The sequence below is a fragment of the Typopeltis vanoorti genome, chromosome 2, assembly GCF_054136105.1.
Source record: "Typopeltis vanoorti isolate ZY-2024b chromosome 2, IOZ_Tvanoo_1.0, whole genome shotgun sequence".
Taxonomy (NCBI): domain Eukaryota; kingdom Metazoa; phylum Arthropoda; class Arachnida; order Uropygi; family Thelyphonidae; genus Typopeltis; species Typopeltis vanoorti.
In genome coordinates this window covers 156,477,417-156,499,291 of record NC_143550.1, presented here as the reverse complement: position 1 = coordinate 156,499,291, position 21,875 = coordinate 156,477,417, and the positions used below count along the sequence as shown (strand labels likewise).

Below are 21,875 nucleotides of genomic sequence, written 5' to 3'. Positions count from 1 at the left end.
GAGAACAATGACTAGATTTGAAACTGCTGTCAGACCTGTGAAACCTAATCGCACTAATAAAAGGTGAATATACAGGCTCATGAGCTGAGTTCATGTCTTTCTAGTAGTGCAACCCAAACACAGCTCCCATGCCAAAGGTTATATTCTCATAAGCTCTCAAGAAAGTTTTAAACTGGCTTTAGATTGATAATTGGCTATTCCTGAATTATAATTTTTTTATGGAATCCACTTGCAGAAAACATGACTGGATACTTAAATATAAAGAGCTAATAAGCTTCATTTCGACGATATAAACATTATTTAAGTTAAGGGGATATTAAATCCCACATTGTTTTAAAACCGAATAAGAAACTCAAAGATTGGAATCGGAGAGTTTCATGCCGAATATAGTAAACTATAAAGTATCGGCGATCACTAGCGTGAGCTAATGCAAGTGACCCTAGTACGTAGTACAATACCGGACAACTCGCAGCAAAGGTGGTAAAGTTCTGATCGCTATTCTTAGGTATTTACCATACCTTTGCTGCGAGTTGTCCGGTATTGTACTACGTACTAGGGTCACTTGCATTAGCTCACGCTAGTGATCGCCGATACTTTATAGTTTACTATATTCGGCATGAAACTCTCCGATTCCAATCTTTGAGTTTCTTATTCGGTTTTAAAACAATGTGGGATTTAATATCCCCTTAACTTAAATAATGACTGGATATGTTAAGAAAAGCAATTCATAAACTAGACATTTTACTGAATAAACAAACATAGCATCTGAAAGAAAAAAATGATTTTATTTAAGAAATACAAAACTACACTTTTGAGCTTTAAGAATATAAAAATGTTATCCCTGCAAAGGATATAATACATCCAAATGAAACAATCAGTGACAGCACAGAGGTACCCCTTGAGGGTATATATCAGGAATTTGATAATGATGATGAACTTCTAAAGCCCACGTTAAAACTTTCATGAGAGCTTCTGAGAATATAACCTTCGACAAAGGAGCTGTCTTTAGTCTGAATTACTTAAAAGGCATGAATTCAGCCCACAAGCTCACATATTCACCTTTTATTTGCATGATTAGGGGTTTCATTGGCCTGACAGTTTTTTCAAACTGTTTGGTTCTCATCAGAGATCAAGCAGAAACTTAAGAGGACAAATTCCTCTATCTGACCATAGCAATCATCTCATGTCAGAAAGTTATTTTTCATAAGCGATAACATGCAATTCTTAATAGGTGTATATATGCCTGGTCTCTGATGAGAACAATGACAAGATTTGAAACAGCTGTCAGGCCTGTGAAACCTAATCGCACTAATAAAAGGTGAATATACAGGCTCATGAGCCGAGTTCATGTCTTTCTAGTAGTGCAACCCACAGACAGCTCCCATGCCAAAGGTTATATTCTCATAAGTTCTCAGGAAAGTTTTAAACTGGCTTTAGAAATTCAATGGATATATTCTATCCTTAGCATGGATAATTTGATCTTGCCAGAATGAAGTCTTTGGCTCATTATTTTCAGCACATTACAAAGTTCTCTCTCTAACAATTAAACTCCACATTATTTACAATGTCTTAAAAATTTATTAGTTTCTTAAATTGTAAATACAAACATGATAAAATATGTTCCGGAATCTTTCTCTCTCTTTCTTCTCAAAAACAATTTAACTTTTAAAAATCAATATTACATAACAAATCATACAAGATAATATAAGATAATTTGCAGAGAAACAAAAGATGCAATCCATTATTATACACTACTTTTTTTTATTATTATACAACTTTTTTTTTTCCATAGAACAATTAATTTCTTCACCTACCCAACATAGCAAATATAAATGCAATTGCCAACATGACAACTGTTTTTTCCATTTTAAAATAAAAACTATACATTATGTATATTAAACACTTGATTTGAACCTCTATATAAAAAAGCAGCAATTTAAACTTGGTATATATACATATAATTCCATCAGTATAAACATTTTACAATTCAGCATACAATACTATAAATATATACAAAAATATATAAATAAATTATAAACATCAATTCATTCCTCATTTATCTACTGCCTATTTATTTCTGATATACCTGCTTAAAGTTGCATTTACTGTGTAATTATTTATACATGCAAATATAAACACAAATAAATTTTAAATAAAGTAGTGGCTAAACTAGAGGTTATAACCAAGTGAGTTGTTTAATGACTTTGCAAGTTGTTTCTCATGACAACAGCAAATTTTTTTGGTATTTGATATTTTTTCTGAATAATTTGCCAGGCTATGAAAATAAGAAATACCATGGACCTCTTCAGTGCCTCACTATGACATATGTCACTCATTTTGCTAACTTTCTATATTAAATTCAATATCTGTATTAAGGCATCTTGCATTATTAATGATAAATACAGTGCTCTATGGTACATTACCAACTTTAATTAAATAATTAAGAATTATATATTTAAATAATTATTCTCTTTCGCAAATAAATTACGGTTATTGATATGTTAATGGGAAAAGAAAGTGTAGCTATAGTATTGAACACAAAATACGAGGCTAATCTTCTTGAATGGCAGTCAATTTCAAGTAGAGTGATGTGGGCAAATATCAGAATGGGGAACTGAACAATGGAACTTATTTGTGCCTAAGGTCCTACAGAAGATTCTACTAAGGTAGAAGTGGAGGAAATTTTTGAGGCTTTAGAAAAAGCAACTGGCACAATGAAAAAGGAAAAGTTGGTCTTTGTTGCAAATTTAAATAGCAGAGTAGGAAATGATTGTTAGACATACAAAAATATTTTGGGAAAATTTGGAGAAAAGAGCAAAGCTAATGATAATGGCAAAAATCTGAGCAGAAATCCAATAATTGGATTTCTGCTCAAGACATGGACTGGTTATTATTAACACAATGTTCCAACATAAAAATGTGCACAAATTCACATGGAGAGAAGAGGCAAGGAATAAGAAAAGTCTCATTGACTATGTTATTGTTGATAGTGATGTTTTCTCACTGGTGCAGGACACAGAGGATTATACAGAGGATTTGAAATTGGAAGTGATCACCATTTAGTCTTGAGCAGGATAAAATTGAATTTCATATAAAAGAAGAACATGTAAGAAAGTTTTAAAGTGAATAAAAGTTGAGCAGCTCTCAGATGTGAACTGTAGACTAAAATACATGAAGCATGATTGAAGAAAAAAATGAAAGAGTTTGAGAACAGGAATTAAACCTTGGAGATTCAGTGGCAAGCCCTGAAGAAAACACTGCTTGATTCAGCCAGAGAGGCATGTGGCGAGGTTGTCTGCAAGAATAGAAAAATCAAAACTCCATGGTGGACACAGGAAGTGAAAGAAAAGAAGAAAGCATGTTCCTGGCAAATAAGTTGGCTTGTGCTCTTAGAGAAAACAGAGACAAATGTAAGAAAGTAAGCATTGTGCAAAACTAGCTAACCAAAAGTCATGGGATGACTTTGGTAAGAACATAGAAAATAAATATATCACCAAGCTTCCCTTCCAAAATAAATATTGTGGAAGGGAAGCTTGGTGAAGAACAAGCTGGATTCAAGACAAATAGAGGCTGTCAGGATCAGATTTTCACTTTACAACAAATAGTTGAGAAATCATAGGAATGTAACAGAGATATGTATTTAAGTTTTGTAGACCTGGAAAAGACACATGACAAGGTGCCAAGAGAGAAGCTATTCAAAACGCTACAGTTGTATGGTGTCAATGGAGCATTATATCAAGCAATACTTAGTCTTTATTTGAGTTGAAAGTCATCGGTTAGAATTGAAGTACACATGTCAATATCAACTCTTTGCTTAGGCGGATGATGCTATACTTCTAAATAAATCGCTACAAGTCTGCAAGATTCCCTGACTAAATTGAATGACTGTTGTAATAGATTTGGTATGAAGGTCAGCAATAACAAGACAAAGACAATGAAAATAGGCAGAAGCAATGAAAATATCAACTGCACTGTGAATGGAGAACCTATAGAACAAGTAAAACATTTTCAGCTACTTAGACAATCTTTAGTGAAGATGGTAAATTAAATATGGAAATAGACAACAGAATTAATAAAGCTGGATGGTAGGAAGTCAAATGAATAAATTTATATGGAATAAGAGAGAAATTAGTCAAAACACTAAGCTGTATACAAGACAGTGTTCAAACCAATTTTAACTTATGGATCTGAAAACTTGGTTAGAAATAAAACACTTGACCAAAGACTAGAGACCGCAGATTTGAGAGTCCTGAGAAAGATTAGGAGTGTGAACAGATGGCATCAATGGCAATATCATATTAAAAATGAGGATATTAGGAAAGAACTCGACATTATTAGCATCCAGGAATGTGATAAAAGAGCTGAATCTCAGGTGGTATGGTCACTTAAACAGAATGGAAGAGGAAAGATTAGCAAAACAAGTGTTCTCTGAGAGGTTGGCAGGAAAAAGACCCAGAGCAAGACCAAAATATAGGTGGATTGATACAGTAAAAAGTGCCTTAGGAGATAGAAATATAAGACCTTATAATGTTGCAGTCTTGACAGTTAACAAATTGATTTCGAGGAAATTGTAGATAGGAAGTTAGTAATGATGTAAGTTTTTCATGTAGTACTAGCATATCCTGTACACCCCTTTAGGGTATATATCAGGAATTTGACGATGATGATGATAGTTTAGTTCCAGTGGCATATCAATTGATATGCCACCTTGGAATATCAGTTGATAGTGCTTGAAACTGTAATCTCCAAACCATATGTCAACAGAGTGAGGATAACCTTGTCAATTTCAATGCTAGTGGAACATGATCCCACTTTATTTTTTTACAAAACAAGAACCCTTTCCTACTAGTGTTATACCTGACAATACCCAAATCTCTAGATAAGATGATATCACTCTTCTTGGGATTACCCCTAATACATGAAATCTCCTTTGGGATAAACATATTACAAATATGCTGTCAGCATCCAAAAAATTAGGTTCTCTCTTTCTCTAAAAGTGTTACTTTAAACATTTATTAACTCTATCATCATCAAATTCCTCATATGCACAACCAAGGGGTATACAGTACTGGTACTATGATGGTGCTAAATAAATAAAAACATTTTTATAAATTGCAAATCTGTTCAACTACTGAATGCCATTCTCACACTAAGGGTAGTGCACATAAGAATCCCTATAGATAGCTGATTCAGTACAGAAGAGAGAAATAGGAATAATTAATGACCCATCACTTTCCAACTAATTTTTACAAACTTTTATATTGTGCTGCTTACTGAAATGCATGCAGCAGCTATTCAACATGCCTTTGCAGTCCAACTCAAGATGTTGATACTTGAAAACAACTTATGGATATTGACCCTAAGTTCGATCTCAGTATGCAAATCTACCGGAATGTCAAGAAAGCTATGAGCTATTACTTCAAAATGTACACACAGAAGAAGAAGGAAAAGTCAGTGCAAACTACCTTGCTTAAATCATATACATGTATTTCTTGCTCAAAAAATAATTTCCTGTTAAATGCACTTGTGTGTTCAATGATAAATACATATTATGCAGTGTTTAACAAAACTTTTGTTTCTAGCATTTTATTATCTTTTATATACTGGCAATATAAACAGCAAAAACAAATGTATTATAAAAAATTTAGTAAAGATTTTGAAACTCCATGGATGAGTTACAATTTTTTTTTCATTGCTTATTACACTTAATAGACAAAACATTAGAAATAGGGGTGATTGGAAGTTCACACTAGCATCCCCTGCACAGAGTGAAACATAAACCGAATGCAGATGGTAAATAGGCAGACATTGGGGCTTCCCAACAGTGTATTACAATCGATGAACATGGGTAAATGTGATCTTAGCGACTTTGATCACAGATGGATTATCGGTACAAGACAGATGGGTTCTCGAGGGAAATAGTATCAAGGGTTTACCATAAGTACACCATCAACAGATATACCAGCACCCAGCAAGCAAGTGGTGGCCGACCACAGGCCATTGATGACCAGGTTCGACGTAGACTGTCCAGGCTCATACAGACCGACTGCAGGGCAACAGAAGGACAAATCACATCCAATTTCAATGTCAGAGGTCCATGCAGCATCAGCAAGTGAATGGTATGGCATACCCTGCATACAGCCAACCCTAATAGTGTACTACTGTTGACAGCTCATCATCAGGCACTGTGCCTCACATGGTGCTGGGACCATCAAAACTGGAACTCTGCAGAATGGACTAGAGTTGTGCGATCTGATGAATCCTGTTATCAGTTGCACTGAGCTGACGGGTGGTGGGATGCAAGTGTAGCATTGATAGCATGAGGCCATGATCCAGTTGCACCAGGTCGGCTCTGTGATGGTTTGGGAATCCTTCTCATGTGACACATTAGGTCCCTTAGTGTGTCTGGAGAGGTCTTCAAATGTTGTGAGCCACTAGAATGTGCTGGCTGATCACTTCCACAGCCTTCACGCATCCTGCAGCTGATGGTCTGTTTCAGCAGGACAGTGCCGTGTCCCATTGAGCCGCAGCCACCCAGGCCATAGAGGAACACTCATCTGAGTTTGGACTATCCAGTGGCCCCCAAGATCCCCAGATTTAGACCCAATTGAATTTCTTGGGAATCTGTAGAGCGAGACATTAGATCCAGGTATCTGGGATAACATCTAAAGTGCAGTTGTGCTGCAACAGGCACGGTAGAATTACCTCCGGCATCTGGTGGAGTCAATGTCTCGGAGAGCACAGTCTGTTATTCGTGCTAGAGGAGGACCGACATGCTATCAGGTGGGTATTTCTAATGTTTTGTCCATTGAGTGTATATATATATTTTCAATTAACATGATTTCATCTAGTACATGTTTATTGCCCACAGTTTTGTGGGCAATAAACATGTAAAGTGAAGGATACCTGTATATATCAAATCTTAAAGTCACACATACACATGGGACATATTCTTCCATTCCATGTATATTTAAAAGTGCATTTAATCTTAATCAGTAATAATCTTAAAAAATACATAGCATCAACTTGAAGATTAGAACTTTAGGAAAATGGTTTCGATGAACAGAGACAAATTATTAAAAACAGTGATATCCATTTTTGCAAGGCTATTTTTAAAGGAATAAGATTAAAAAAAAAAGCTCCAATTTTTTTCAACAACTGAAAAGATTTTAAATAATAAAAACAACACCATTCAATGAATCAAAAATTTATGTGCCTGTATTTTGAACTGTAGTTTAGAAACCACACTTTTATCCAATTGGGGAATTCAGTTCAAACATGACTTCTTTAGTCACTAAAAGAAAGGTTGACTTCTTTAGGCAGAGATTCTTATAGTCATCATCATCATCAAATTCCTGCCATGTGCCCTCAAGGGGTGTACAGGATATGATAGTACTACATGAAAAAAATTACATCATTACTAACTTCCTATCTACAATTTTCCTCCAAATCAGTCTGCTACTTGTCAAGACTCCAACATTATCAGATCTTATATTTCTATCGTCTAATGCACTTTGTACTATATTAATTCACCTATATCTTGGTCTTCCTCTGGGTCGTTTTGCTGCCAACCTGGCAGAGAACACTTGTTTTGCTAATTCTTATAGTGATGAGATAAAACAGGAACTGAAAATCCTCTCTGTATTAAAGCTAGAAGAATGCTATAAATAATCACACAATCAATTTTATTCTACTGCAATGATGCCCATTTAAAAAATGCACATTAAATTTCACTAAGCATTTTTCATCATCTATTTAATTTCTTGAAAGTAATAATTTCTCTTTTGTTAATAAAAATGATTTATAATAATCAGAAGGCCTAGTAATAGCTACAGATAACAAGGAATTTATGTGAACTATATTTGCTGAATCTCTTAAAACCTGAGATGAACATCTTTCATGTTCTATACATTCTGTACTGTTCTCATCTTTATCTGACTGAATTTTACTAGAAGAGGTTATTTTGCTTATTTCTAAACGTGCTTTCTTTTGCTGAGAGAATATATTTGTATTTCTAGAGTTTCCAGTTTGCACTGTACCAGCCTGAAAAGAAAAGCCCATTTTAGTGTTTAATAATGGAGATGAAAAATTATTAGAACAAGATTTTAAAAAAGTACTTTGACTGTTGTAATTTCCTTTGTATTTAAAATTTTGGTATGGCAATGTTGGTGAAAGTTGTGTGCAGTTTGTAATAATAGTGCTGCTTTTGGGAATTAATTCACCATTTCCAAAAGAACCAGCTTCATTGCTGAAGTTGCTACCACTAAAATAACCCAAGTCACTTTCTTTAAGAGAAGTAGAATTTGGTACTTCTAAAGAATATATATTATCTTTTTGTCTTTTTGAACACTTGTTTTCATCAGCTGCAATGAATGATGAAACTGGAGTTTCAATCTGAAGATAGCTTTTTAGTTGAGCTACAAAGTACCTTTCGCATGCAGTAGAATATTTCTGTTCAACAGAAAGAGTTAAAATATCCTCAATATCTTCCACCTGAAAAATAATTAAAAATTTCTTTTACCATCTCAATGAAACTTGTTTTTTTAACATAAAACTTTTGATACTCATTTTAAAAGTATAAAAACAATCTGAATAGTCTTAAGACCTGTAAATATCAAGTTGAAAGTTTATTTTTCACTTGGTTAGAATATAATAAATTTAGTTTAATCCTTTATCCAAGTGTGAGCAAACAAAGTTTGTGCCTGAAAGTATCTTCAGGACTGGGGTAAGGTAGTGCAACACCAGGACGACTCCGTGCAAAGGTGGAGCAAGCTACTAACACTCCTATCTCAGTATCTCCCATAATGCAAAACACATCTCCTTGCAGATATGTCTAATGTTATGCATTAAGGGAAGGGCCACTACCCAGACTAGTTTCGACCTTTATTGAGTAGAATGGGAGTTCATATCTCATCATCATTGGCCTCTTTAGAGTCAAAAAGTTGTGCTGAGAGCCAGCTTTGATAGTAAGAGAGGAGTAGAAAAGATAGAGTTGATAGTAGTAGGTAGTTAAAAGAGGCCTCAGTTGATCTACTTGGCCACACTCAAGAGTCATCACCAAGCAGATCTCTGACATTTCCTCCCTCCATCCATTCTTTTCAGCTCTCGACGGCCAGTCATCTCTTCAGATGTCTGGCTGGCGAAAGAAGTGAAAAACAAATGAAAGAGGACACTTAAAAAGAAGAACTGAGAAAGGACACAAGAAGTTACATATCACTAATAGCAAAGACAAAACGAAAAAAAACAACAACAACTGGGTGACATGAAAGACTAATTTAAACTGAGGAGAGTGGGGGAAGAGCCTGGCCTGGGTGATGCAGCCCACAAGGAGCTGCACTGCCTCAGTGTAAGCCTTCGCAGCCCAGGTTCTCAGGATACCCCCTCCTATGTGGACAAAATTTAAACGAAACAAAACTTAAAGGTTTTCCCACCCCCCCTTCCCTGGCAGATCGATACTAGGAGTCGACTGACTTGTTAGGCAAGGTTTAAATCCTCCTTCTGTATATTGTTGGGGGTTTTAATGATGAGATCTGCTAATTTGTCTCCACAGACGTGGTTTAGCATGTAGAGGCCTCTGTGCAGTGCTAGTCCCACGTCGTCCTCTGCAACAATAAAATCATTGATCTCTTCAGGAGTGATTTCATCTATATTATCGACAAACACATCGTTCCATTCTGCACTGACGACTCTTGGCCCGTTTTGTCCTGTGATTATCAGTTGAATGTCTCCGAATGTTTCTATTGCTGTTCGTAGTATTGCCTCCTCCTCGGGGAAGTCCTTTAACAGATGCAATATAGGTGCATTGGCCTTTGCGTGAGGGAACTTTGTCGGTTCTGATATTGCCTTTCAGCTTTGCCTGGAATTCCTCTATGAGATTTTTTTTCCAGGATTGTGGGATTCTCCTATGGGTCTTAGATTGTCTCTTTGTTCCTGTTCATCTGTTTCTAAATGGGTGTCTGTTTTATTTCCTTTTTCTTCCTCCTCCTCTGAACTTGACGTTTCTGCTGGGCTGTCGTAATTTGGTTTGGTTCTTTTATTTTCTTCTTCTTCTGGTGTGATAGGTCATTTGGTGGCATTGGTGTTAGTCTCCGTTTCCATTTCATCCTTGGTTTCGATGATTTTTCTAGCATTTCGTTTTTCTTTTTTCTCTGTTTTTCCTTCTGTCTTGTTGCCAGTAGGTGGTTGAATTTTGTCATTTGTTATCACCATAACTGGGGTTGTAAGTGCTGGGAAAACGTCAGGATCTATAGTGGTAGTTTCTGTCACTGTCTTATCTGCAGTCAGGTAGTCATGACTTGTAGGCTCTGAACTCTTGGTTGAAATATTTGCTGGGATTGGCGAAATGGCGCCTCCTATTCTCTCGGCGTGTGTCCTGCTAGGACAAACGTTGACTTTGTGGGTAGTATCCTTGCATTTCAGACAGGGTGCTTCACACTGGGCTAGCGCATGTCCTGCCCCCATGCAGTTCCTGCACTTGTTCTTGGGGCAGTCTGCACCTAAGTGTTCCAGTGATCCGCACCGAAAGCACTGTCTTTTTACGCCCGGGTAACTGACCATTACCCTGGCTGACCCGATCATGACAAAGTTTGGGATTTCTGCCTTCATCATGATCGAGAACGAAACTTCTCCTGACTTCCACTGAGGAAAATCAGCGTCCGTGCCAATTTTTATATCCCGGACAGCTCCCCATTTCAAGAAAACTTTTACTATTACATCCCTGTCTTCTTCTAAATATTCGAGCGGGAATCGATCAATTTTAACTGTTTTGGAAACGCTTCCCATCACAAAAGGATGATAAAGTTTCCCTTTGCATTGTACTCCATTCAGCAGTTTCTCCCATGTTGCAAAGTCCATGCAAACAACCTGAAATCTTCCACCCCCATAAGGTGTGAAACCGGAAATTTTGTCTGCCCCTACTTTATCAATAATGGTTCTAGCAAACGTCCTCTTCTCGATCTCTGTATCTATTTCGAACCCGAGGGTTCTTACCCTCGGTAAAACCGAAGACATTATTTAACAAAAGAAAGGAAGAAGACTTTCCAAGGATAGTCTATTCCTATAAAATAGCGGAATGCAAAAAAAAGGAATCTTACCAAGGCAGGACTTCATTCGGAGCTCTCTTTTCAGTTCTCCTAAACTGTTGCTGGAATCTGCTGGAACAGGTTTGAAGAAGGACTGGAACATGGAGCTTTCTCTCAGGGCCGCTGAAAACAGGTCTCTTCAGTGGGAGCCAGGCCCAAGTGGAGATACCAGCCAGAAGCATTAGTAAAGTCATCTCTACCTATAGGAGTTGCCAAATGGTGTGCCACCTTTTTAATAAATTACTCTGGATTTAGAGAAAGATGTTGAAAGTTTATTTTTCATTTGGTTAGAATATAATAAATTTAGTTTAATCCTTTATCCAAGTGTGAGCAAACAAAGTTTGTGCCTGAAAATATCTTCAGGACTGGGGTAAGGTAGTGCAACACCAGGACGACTCCTTGCAAAGGTGGAGCAAGCTACTAACACTCCTATCTCAGCATCTCCCATAATGCAAAACACATCTCCTTGCGATATGTCTAATGTTATGCATTAGACATATCCCTTAATGCATAACATTAGACATATCCACAAGATGTGTTTTGCATTATGGGAGATATGAGATAGGAGTGTTAGTAGCTTGCTCCACCTTTGCAAGGAGTCGTCCTGGTGTTGCACTACCTTACCCCAGTCCTGAAGATACTTTCAGGCACAAACTTTGTTTGCTCACACTTGGATAAAGGATTAAACTAAATTTATTATATTCTAACCAAGTGAAAAATAAACTTTCAACATCTTTCTCTAAATCCAGAGTAATTTATTAAAAAGGTGGCACACCATTTGGCAACTCCTATAGGTAGAGATGACTTTACTAATGCTTCTGGCTGGTATGTCCACTTGGGCCTGGCTCCCACTGATGAGACAAGTTCCAGCTTTAGCGGCCCTGAGAGAAAGCTCCATGTTCCAGCTCTGCAGTGAAAGTATCCCAGCCTTGGATTCCAGTTACCAGATCCCGAGAGAGAGCTCCTATTCGAGTCCTGATGCCTTGGTAAGAACCCTTTGTCTTTTTTTCTTCTTTGGTTGTTTGTGTTCCCCCTGTACCTAAGTGTAACAGGTTTTTCTTATCTGCAAACAGGGAAAGCCTGGCCTTTTCTACAGGTCTGTCTTTTTGTGGACTTGGATCGTACAAGGGTCTACTTTTTCCTTTTTTTTTTTTTTTTTGAAGTATGTCTTCGGCTCTACCGAGAGTAAGAATCCTCTGGTTCGAAATCGATGCAAGTGTACACAAGAGGACGTTTGCGAAAGCGCTAATTGACTGCATAGGGGCAGATAATATTTCTGGTTTTACCCCCTATGGGGGTGGCAGATATCAAGTAGTTTGTAAAAATACAACAACAAGGGAGAAACTACTCAAAGGGGTTGAGTGTCAAGGGAAACTTTGCCATCCTTTTGTCGTTGGTAGCATCTCTAAAAAGATGAGAATAGAGCGATTCCCTCTGGAATACCTAGAAGGAGGCAATGACATAATTAATCAAGTCTTTTCGAAATGGGGAACTGTACGAGATGTCCAAGTAGGCAAAGATGCTGACTACCCTGAATGGATGTCAGGGGAAGTCACATTCTCGTTAACGATGAAAACAGAAGTTCCGAATTTTGTAATGATCGGGTCGGCCAGGATAATGGTGAGTTACCCGGGAGTAAAGAGGCAATGTTTTAAATGTGGAGCCCTGACTCATCTCGAGGCCCAGTTCCCGAAGTTAAAGTGTAAGAACTGCCTAACAGCGGGTCATACACTAGTACAGTGCCAATCGGCATGGCTAAAATGCGGCACTAACGGCCATAAAATAGACACCTGTCCGGACAGAAATCTGGCCGAAAAATTGGGAGGCACTATTACGCCCAACACGGAAACAACAGTCAAAAATGTCATTGGTGCAGAACAGAATGATTTCCCCACCCTGAAGGCTGCGCATGAGGGAACAACAAAGAATCATGCCGCCACCTCTGAAACACTGCCAAGTACACCGGTGGAGAAGCCTGCAACCAGGAGAGATGAAGAGCAGGAGGAACCGGCCACCGATCAAACCGCCACTACAGACGTAGCAACCGAAAATAACCAGCAGCACCAACAAAATGGAACTATCACTGCAGTCACAATAGACGAGGACACGGAGGCAGTAGATATGGAAATCAACAATGCAGAAACCACACAAAAGAGGCCAGCCAGCCCTGAAAATAAAGCCCTGAAAAAAAAATAAAGGCAACTTCAGAACCCACAAAGTTCCCTCACGCGAAAGCCAATGCACCAATACTGCATCTCTTAAAGGGCTTCCCCGAGCATGTGAAGCTATTAAGAACAGCAATAGAAACATTCGGAGACATTAAACTCATACTCAGGAAAAAATGGGCCTAAAGTTGTCAGCGCAGAATGGAACGATATGTTTGTCGAGGACATAAATGAAATCACTCCTGAACAGATTAACGATTTTATTGATGCAGGCGACGACGTGGGACTAGCATTGTACAGAGGACTTTACATGCTAAACTACGTCCACGGAGATAAATTAGCCGATCACATAATTAGAACCCACAAAAATAGACAGCAGGAGGATTTAAACCTCACCTAACATGCTGGCAAGTCAGTCCATTCCTAGCATAGATCTGCCAGACAGGGAAAAAAAATAAATAAAATAAAATAAAAAAATCTGGTTTGTTTTTTCTTCTTTTTGTCCTCTTTCAGATTAGAATTTTTGTTGTAAAAAAAGTCTATGTCTATTCCACACAGGAGGGGATATCCTGAGAACCTGGGCTGCGAAGGCTTACACCGAAGCGGTGCAGCTCCTTGTGAGCTGCATCACCCAGGCCAGGCTCTGCCCCCCGCTCTTCTCAGTATTAAACTGGTCATTCAGGTTGAAATTTCAGAATTCACCTAGTTTCTTATTTCTTTGGTTCTGTCTTACAAATTGTTATATGTAATTTTTAATGTTATTTACCAGTTCCTCTTTTTCATGTGGTGCTTCTTTCATTTGTTTTTCCCCACTTTCCTCGGGCAGACACCTGAAGAGGTGACTGACTGGTGAAAGCTGAAAAGAACGGATGGAGGGAGATAATGTCGGAGATCTGCTTGGTGCTGACATTTAAGTGAGGCCAAGTAGATCGACTGAGGCCTCTTTTAACTATCTACTACTATCCACTCTATCTTTCTCCTCCTCTCTCACTATTAGGCTGACTTTCAGCACAACTTTTTTTAAATCTAAAGAGGCCAGTGATGAAAGGCATGAACTCCCATTCTACCTCAATAAGGGTCGAAACTAGTCTGGGTAGTGGCCCTTCCCTTAATGCATAACATTAGACATATCCACAAGGAGATGTGTTGTGCATTATAAGAGATACTGAGATAGGAGGGTTAGTAGCTTGCTCCACCTTTGCAAGGAGTCGTCCTGGTGTTGTACTACCTTACCCCAGTCCTGAAGATACTTTCAGGCACAAACTTTGTTTGCTCACACTTGGATAAAGGATTAAACTAAATTTATTGTAAATATCAAGCTCTAACCACAAGAACACTTACTGGTAATACATACACACACACACAACATATATTTTACTTAAATCTAAAATGAATTACCACTTTTTTCAGAAATCTAGGAATATATACATATACACACACACACAATATATATATTTTACTTAAATCTAAAATGAATTACCATTTTTTTCAGAAATCTAGGAATGACTAATTGCTTGGTATGTTCAACAAACTAATAACCAATCAATAGTGAATGCAAGTTAATCAGGCTTTCCTACTTCGTCTGATTCCTTAAAAGGATAAGACTTCTTCTTCCAAATATATGGCATAATACTGTGCTCCATAGTCTATGGCGTGATTTGCAAATGAGATTTCAGGAGGCTGAGGCTGTGTGTGTGTGCGTGCTGATACAAAGCAAAACTGTTAAAGAGTTTGTTACAATAATATAACAAATGAACTACAGATATCAATATGAACTGTTCTAAAAAGCTACAATTTATGTATTAAGTGCTATTAGCATGTGTTTCCTGATTTGATTATTATAACTTCAGTAGACAGGATTTGCATAACCTAAATTTCTTGGCTTATATTGCTTTACTAGAAACTTCAAAATATCATGAAGTTCTTCTTTTGATGAAAGCTGCAATTTGATAAAATCACCTCTATGAATTCTATGAAACTTATTCTAAAATAAAGTCTGCTCTGAAGGGGATACAAACATTTTCTCATTCTACTTCATAGTACTTTGGTAAGGAGATAGAAGACATCATGAAGATGGCCAATTGTTTTTGGAGGCTGTTGTGACATGAAAACTGATGATAAAGACAGTCTGGATGTCCAAAGTACTTACTTTGAAATACTGTTAAATGGAAAGCAAAGACAACATAGTAGAAAATGTTCAAGAGAAATACAATAAAAAAAATAAAAATAATAAAACTGATACATACTTAGAAAAAGCCATCAAAAGTCTGAAAGGTGGTAAGGCAGCTGGAGTAGGTGATAGTGAACCAAAAAATGCTCATATTATTATTATATCATAAAGGAAGTCAAGGACTCATTGAGGATTTCTTCCAGCTCATACAATGCTCAAATATCTATCCAATCTCTCTCTTTGAAAACATTTGCTGAGATGTGCTCACAACATCCACTGATAGTCTATTCCATGCATGTGCGTGTACACACATACCATGAAGTGAATCTGGATCTCTCATGCTTCCTAAACACACCCTGGTTCAGTTTCCAGGGATGAACTTTAGTATTCACGCTGCCTTCCTACCTATCATGAGATATGAAATCTCACTCATGCCTTTATTTTAGATCCACTTACCAGCTTATATGTTTAATTGTCTACTCTTCTCCTTCTGTTACTTAAAATTTAAAAGAATATGAATGTAAAAAACCTTAAAAGAACAAGTTTTACAATGCTTACATTGCATAATTCAGAAGCCTAGTCTGAGCATTGAATTCCAGATGACTGGCTTAATACCTATCTATAAAAAAGGAACATAAATAAGAATGTGAGAATTTCAGAGGAGTTTTTCAATTTAGCATTCCAGGCAAGATTTATGCATGAATACTTGGGAATACTAAGAAAAACCATGGAGGACAAACCTGGGAAAGAACGAGTTAAGTCTAGGCCAAATAAGGATTGTTAAACTCCAATTTTTACTTTAAGAGTTTAAAAGCAATTTTTCAAACAGTTGAAAAATCAGGAGATATAATAAGGATCTGTATTTTAAGTTTTGCAGATCTGGAAAAGTCATATGATAAGGTAACAGGGGAAAAGCTGTTCAAAACCATACAATTATAGTGCAATACATAACATATAACAAAGTTGTAAGTCGGCTTTTAGTACTGAAAGTGGCACTTGAAGATGGTTTGGTGTAAAATTTGGTATAAGATTGTTAGAAAGTGCATGCTATCTCTGCTGTTATGCATTATCAACATGAATTGCATTATGAAGCATGATAATTACTGATTGCCATCTTCAGAAATGATGGCAATCGGTCATCATCATCAAAGATCATCCAACCCAATTTAGCACACTAAGGGGCACCTTCAGGACGAACTTCAGTTGCCTTTCTTCAGCCTCATTTACTTAGTGTAATTGCCTGTGTGCACATATCACTGTTTTGTGATCCCTGAAGATGGCAATGTAACACTGCCAAAATATAGGTAGTTATTAATTAAAGTTTTTATAATTAATAATTTAGTTTACGTTGTCATTTCCTAAAAAATTAGAAGTATGCAGATCGAGTAGTCTTCAGGACTCTTTAACTACACTGAATAACTGTGTAACGAGTTCATCATCAACTATGTTTGATGATGATGATGATTATGTCAGAAAATATCTTTTCTTTTAGGATATATAAGACAAAATTAATTAATTTTTGTTCTAGCTGTTCATCAGAACTTTCTACAGTGTAACCAGTGTAAAACTTTAATACCTCCATATTCCAGCATTTCTGGTCAAATATCATCTACTCCAGCTACCATTCCATATTTCAGGTTTTTGATGTTTTTTTTTTCTTCTACTTCAAGAACTGATACGTAATTCTGATTGGATCCTGTTGAGTATGTTCTATTATCATGCTGTTATAGCTTGTGTCATTTAGCAATCTTTCAAAGTAATTACTCCAGACATCTATAATATCTTCAGTTTTCATGCCACCTTTCTTATTTCTGATTCCTTTTACAATACTTTTTCCTCCATTTCCAAACTTTTCAAATAGCCTCCAGAATATTTTGTCACTATACTGATATTTATTTTTTTTCTATGTTTTTACCAAAGCGTTCCCACAACTTTTGTTTAGATAGTTTTTCTGGTAATCATTTTCTATTCTGCTATTTACATCTTCAACAAGGACCAACTTTTCCTTTTTCATTGTGTCAGTTGCTTTCTCTAAAGCCTCAAAAAATTCCTCCACCTCTACCTTCGTAGAACCTTCTGGACCATAGGCACAAATAAGTCTCATTGTCCAGTTCTGCATTCTGATATTTGCTCACATCTCTTTTTGTTATTGCCTGCCATTCAAAAAGATTATCCTCGTATTTATTGTTGAATACTATATCCACTCCTTTTTTCCCGGATTGTTATTGCATGAATATAACATCTTGTATTTGTTGCTTAGAAATATCTCACTTGTTTTTGTCTTCTTTGTTTCAGTAACACCTATTATGTTGATCTGGTATGTAAGCAATTCTTCTGCTAATTCCATTTCTTGTTAAGTTGGAATCTGTTCCAGTAGCTGACTTTTTGCTGTTCACCCTGATTTGCTGACAAAAACAACAGGAACCTTGTTTTACTGGGCAATGTCCCAGTTAAACAAGACCCAGCTAAACGCCCCAATTATGAAATTTTGTCACATTGTATCATCATTTTGCATTATGATTTAAGTCAATAAGAATACAATTTGGTCTGCTAAATCCCAAATTGCACCAGCCTATCCTCATTCATTCAGTATCCAGGTAGACACCTAACAGGGTGCATCACAAGAAGGTGACGATGAAACATTAGGACAGAAGCCTTGGTCAGCTCTTCACATTCCTTAAAAGGCTATGTGGATATCTCCTCTCAGTTATCCAAACTTTGACTCTTAAGCATCGCAATCCAATAATCACGTGTTCTAATTCCACTAATGATGTTGCTATTAGTATGATATCATCAGCAAACCATAGATTACTTTAGTATTCAACATGAGTATCTGCTCTTCTCCTAAGTATTTTCTCATTGCATATTCAAGAGTTGTAATAAATAATTTTGGTAAGGAGAGTATCCCTGTCTGACTGCTCTTTTTTCTATTTCTCTTAAATTTATTTCTGCTGAACTTCTTATCCTATATATATATATATATATATATATATATATAATAATTTATTTCTATGTTTTAAAGTTTCTAGCATTTTACAAAGGCCTATTGAGTTGGAGGTTATTAAGGCTTGTAAATGATGTAAACGTGAAAAGGATTTTCTGAAACCTGCATGTCTGGTTGATAGAAATTTAATATATTGTTTATTCTGCAAAAATAATTTTTGTAATAAACTTATAAATGACTGAGAGAAGAGTTATTGGTCTATAATTTCTTATTTTAGTTTTATCACCTGTCTTATCTAGAAAGATGATTTTTCCAGGATTCCAACTTTTAGAGTTCTTCCTGTTCTTGAACTGTCATAGTTTTATATGCAAGAGATCCCCTCCATCTCTCAATGTTTCTACTAGTATTCCATCAAGTCTAGGTGCCTTTCCATTTTTATAAGTGTTTTATTTCTATCTTTGACTGTATATTCATTGTAGTTTTTAATTATTTTAATTTTAATAAGGTGCATTCCCTTGATGAGTCTTTGGACTCCCTGGAGGTGTCAAATAATAATTTCCTTTTCTCAATTGTTTTTCTCTTTACTCGCCCCTTATTTATACATAATTCTTGATAAAATTTAGCTATAATCTCCAAACTTGTTTGTTTTGTTTATAACCAGGGATACCATTTTCATCTTTTCCACCTGTCATATCAAGATTACCTGCATTATCAAAAAAGTATTTTTTTTATTATTATTATCCAGGCTGGTTATTACTAACACCATGTTCCAACATAAAAATGTGCACAAATTCACATGGAGAGAAGAGGCTAGGAATAAGAAAAGTCTCATTGACTATGTTATTGTTGATAGTGATGTTTTCTCCCTGGTGCAGGACACCAGAGTGTACAGAGGATTTGAAATTGGAAGTGATCACTATTTAGTCTTGAGCAGGATAAAATTGAATTTCATATTGAAAAGAATAACATGTAAGAAAGTTTTAAAGCGAATAAAAGTTGAGCAGCTCTCAGATGTGAACTGTAGGCTAAAATACACAAAAATTATTGAAGAAAAAATGAAAGAGTTTGAGAACAGGAATCAAACCTTGGAGAATCAGTGGCAAACTCTGAAGAAAACATTGATTGATTCTGCCAGAGAGGCATGTGGTGAGGTTATCTGTAAGGATAAAAAAATCAGAACTCCCTGGTGGACACAGGAAGTTAAAGAGGCAGTGAAGGAAAAGAAGAAAGCATACCAAAAGTTCCTGTCAAATAAGTCAGCTTGTGCTCTTAGAAAATATAGAGACAAATGCAAGAATGCTAAACACTGTGTAAAACTAGCTAAACAAAAGTCATGGGAGGACTTTGGCAAGAATATAGAAAATAAATATCAAGAAGGTGGCAAAATATTCTGGAGGTTGTTGAAGAAGCTTAAGAATGGAGGAAAGAGTGCTGTAAAAGGAATTAGAGATAATAAAGGTGACATGAAAACGGAGAAAAAGATATCCTTGAAGTATGGAGTAATTACTTTGAAAAACTGCTAAATGAAACAAGCAGTGATGACAGCACAGTGGTAAAAAACACTGACCAGGCATGCAGTCAGGAATACATATCCATACTAGAAGTAGAAAAAGCCATCAAAGGCTTGAAATGTGGAAAAGCAGCAGGAGAAGATGATATTCGACTAGAAATGCTGAAGTATGGTGGTATAAGAGTCTTACAGTGGCTGCACTGCATAGTTCAGAAAGCCTGGACAGAGGGACGAATTCCCGATGATTAGAGTAGAGCTCTCATAGTACCCATATATAAAAAGGGAAATAAAACTGCATGTGAGAATTACAGAGGTATTTCCCCACTGAGTGTTCCTGGCAAGATCTATGCAAGTATATTTGAGAAACGGTTGAGAAGAATTGTGGAAGAAAAGCTTGGTGAAGAACAAGCTGGATTCAGGCCAAATAGAGGCTGTCAGGATCAGATCTTCACTTTACGACAAATAGTCGAGAAAGCATGGGAATATAACAAAGATCTGTATTTAAGTTTTGTCGATCTGGAAAAGGCATATGACAAGGTGCCAAGAGAGAAGCTATTCAATACGCTGCAGTTATATGGTGTCAATGGGGCATTATATCAAGCAATACTTAGTCTTTATTTGAGTTGTAAGTCAGCAGTTAGAATTGATGGAAGTACAGGAAGATGGTTTAATGTTAAATCTGGTGTGAGACAAGGATGTACGTTATCCCCTCTGTTATTCATTATCTATATGGATCACATTATGAAGGAAAGTGGTATTAAACATGATATCAAAATTGGAGATGTTAATGTCAGCTCTTTGCTTTATGCGGATGATGTTATACTTCTAAATAAAAGTGCTACAAGTCTGCAAGATTCTCTGACAAAATTGAATAGCTGTTGTAATAGATATGGTATGAAGGTCAGCAATAAAAAGACAAAGACAATGAAAATAGGCAGAATCATTGAAAATGTCAACTGTGTTGTGAATGGAGAACCTGTGGAACAAGTAAAACATTTCAGCTATTTAGGCACGATTTTTACTGAAGATGGTAAATTAAATATAGAAATAGACAACAGAATCAGCAAAGCTGGTATAGAGGGAAGTCAATTGAATAAATTCATATGGAATAAGAGAGAAATCAGTCAGATCACTAAATTAGCTGTGTACAAGACAGTGTTCAAACCATTTTTAACTTATGGATCTGAGAGCTGGGTCAGAAGTAAAACACTTGACCAAAGACTAGAGACCGCAGATATGAGAGTCCTGAGAAAGATTATAGGCATGAACAGATGGCATCAATGGTAATATCATATTAAAAACAAGGATATTAGGAAAGAACTTGACATTGTCAGCATCCAGGAATGCGTTAGCAGAGCTAATCTTAGGTGGTATGGTCACTTAAACAGAATGGGCGAGGAAAGATTAGCAAAACAAGTGTTCTCTGCCAGGTTGGCAGCAAAACGACCCAGAGGAAGACCAAGATATAGGTGGATTGATACGGTACAAAATGCTTTAGACGATAGAAATATAAGATCTGATAATGTTGGAATCTTGACAAGTAACAGACTGATTTGGAGGAAAATTGTAGATAGGAAATTAATAATGATGTAATTTTTTTCAAGTAGTACTATCATATCCTGTATACCCCTTGAGGGTACATGGCAGGAATTTGATGATGATGATTATCCAGACCTCCATGGAGTCAAAAGACTCATCATGGGAGGTCGTTTTTAGGAAACACAAAGTTTATCATACCACTCCTTGAATCCATTGACCGTTCCTGCTCTAACGGTTGAACAGTGGAATGCAATACATTCCACAGTTCAACCACTCTCCATGCAAAGAAACCACTCCTCACCCTCTTGCTCACAGCCTCCTTTTGTAATTTCCAGGGATGGCCCCTTGTCATCACTCCTTCCTGCTGCTCGACCAAGCGAAAGAACTCCCCAATGTCTACCCTGTAACTGCCTCTCAACAGTTTAAAAGTCTTGATCATATCATCTCTCCTTCTATCGACCAAACA

The 21,875-nt window shown here is 36.7% G+C and overlaps 1 protein-coding gene across 1 annotated transcript in view; it reads right to left on the bottom strand.

The window, feature by feature from the left end:
• Nucleotides 1-835: 835 nt before the first annotated feature.
• Nucleotides 836-21,875, bottom strand: part of LOC150109556 (uncharacterized) — a 108,310-nt gene continuing 87,270 nt past the window's right edge. Inside the window, exon 9 of the mRNA XM_090413570.1 lies at nt 836-8,493. Within this exon, the coding sequence (XP_090269696.1) occupies nt 7,756-8,493 (738 nt within the window). The 3' untranslated portion in view covers nt 836-7,755. The remainder of the gene's footprint in view (nt 8,494-21,875) is intronic.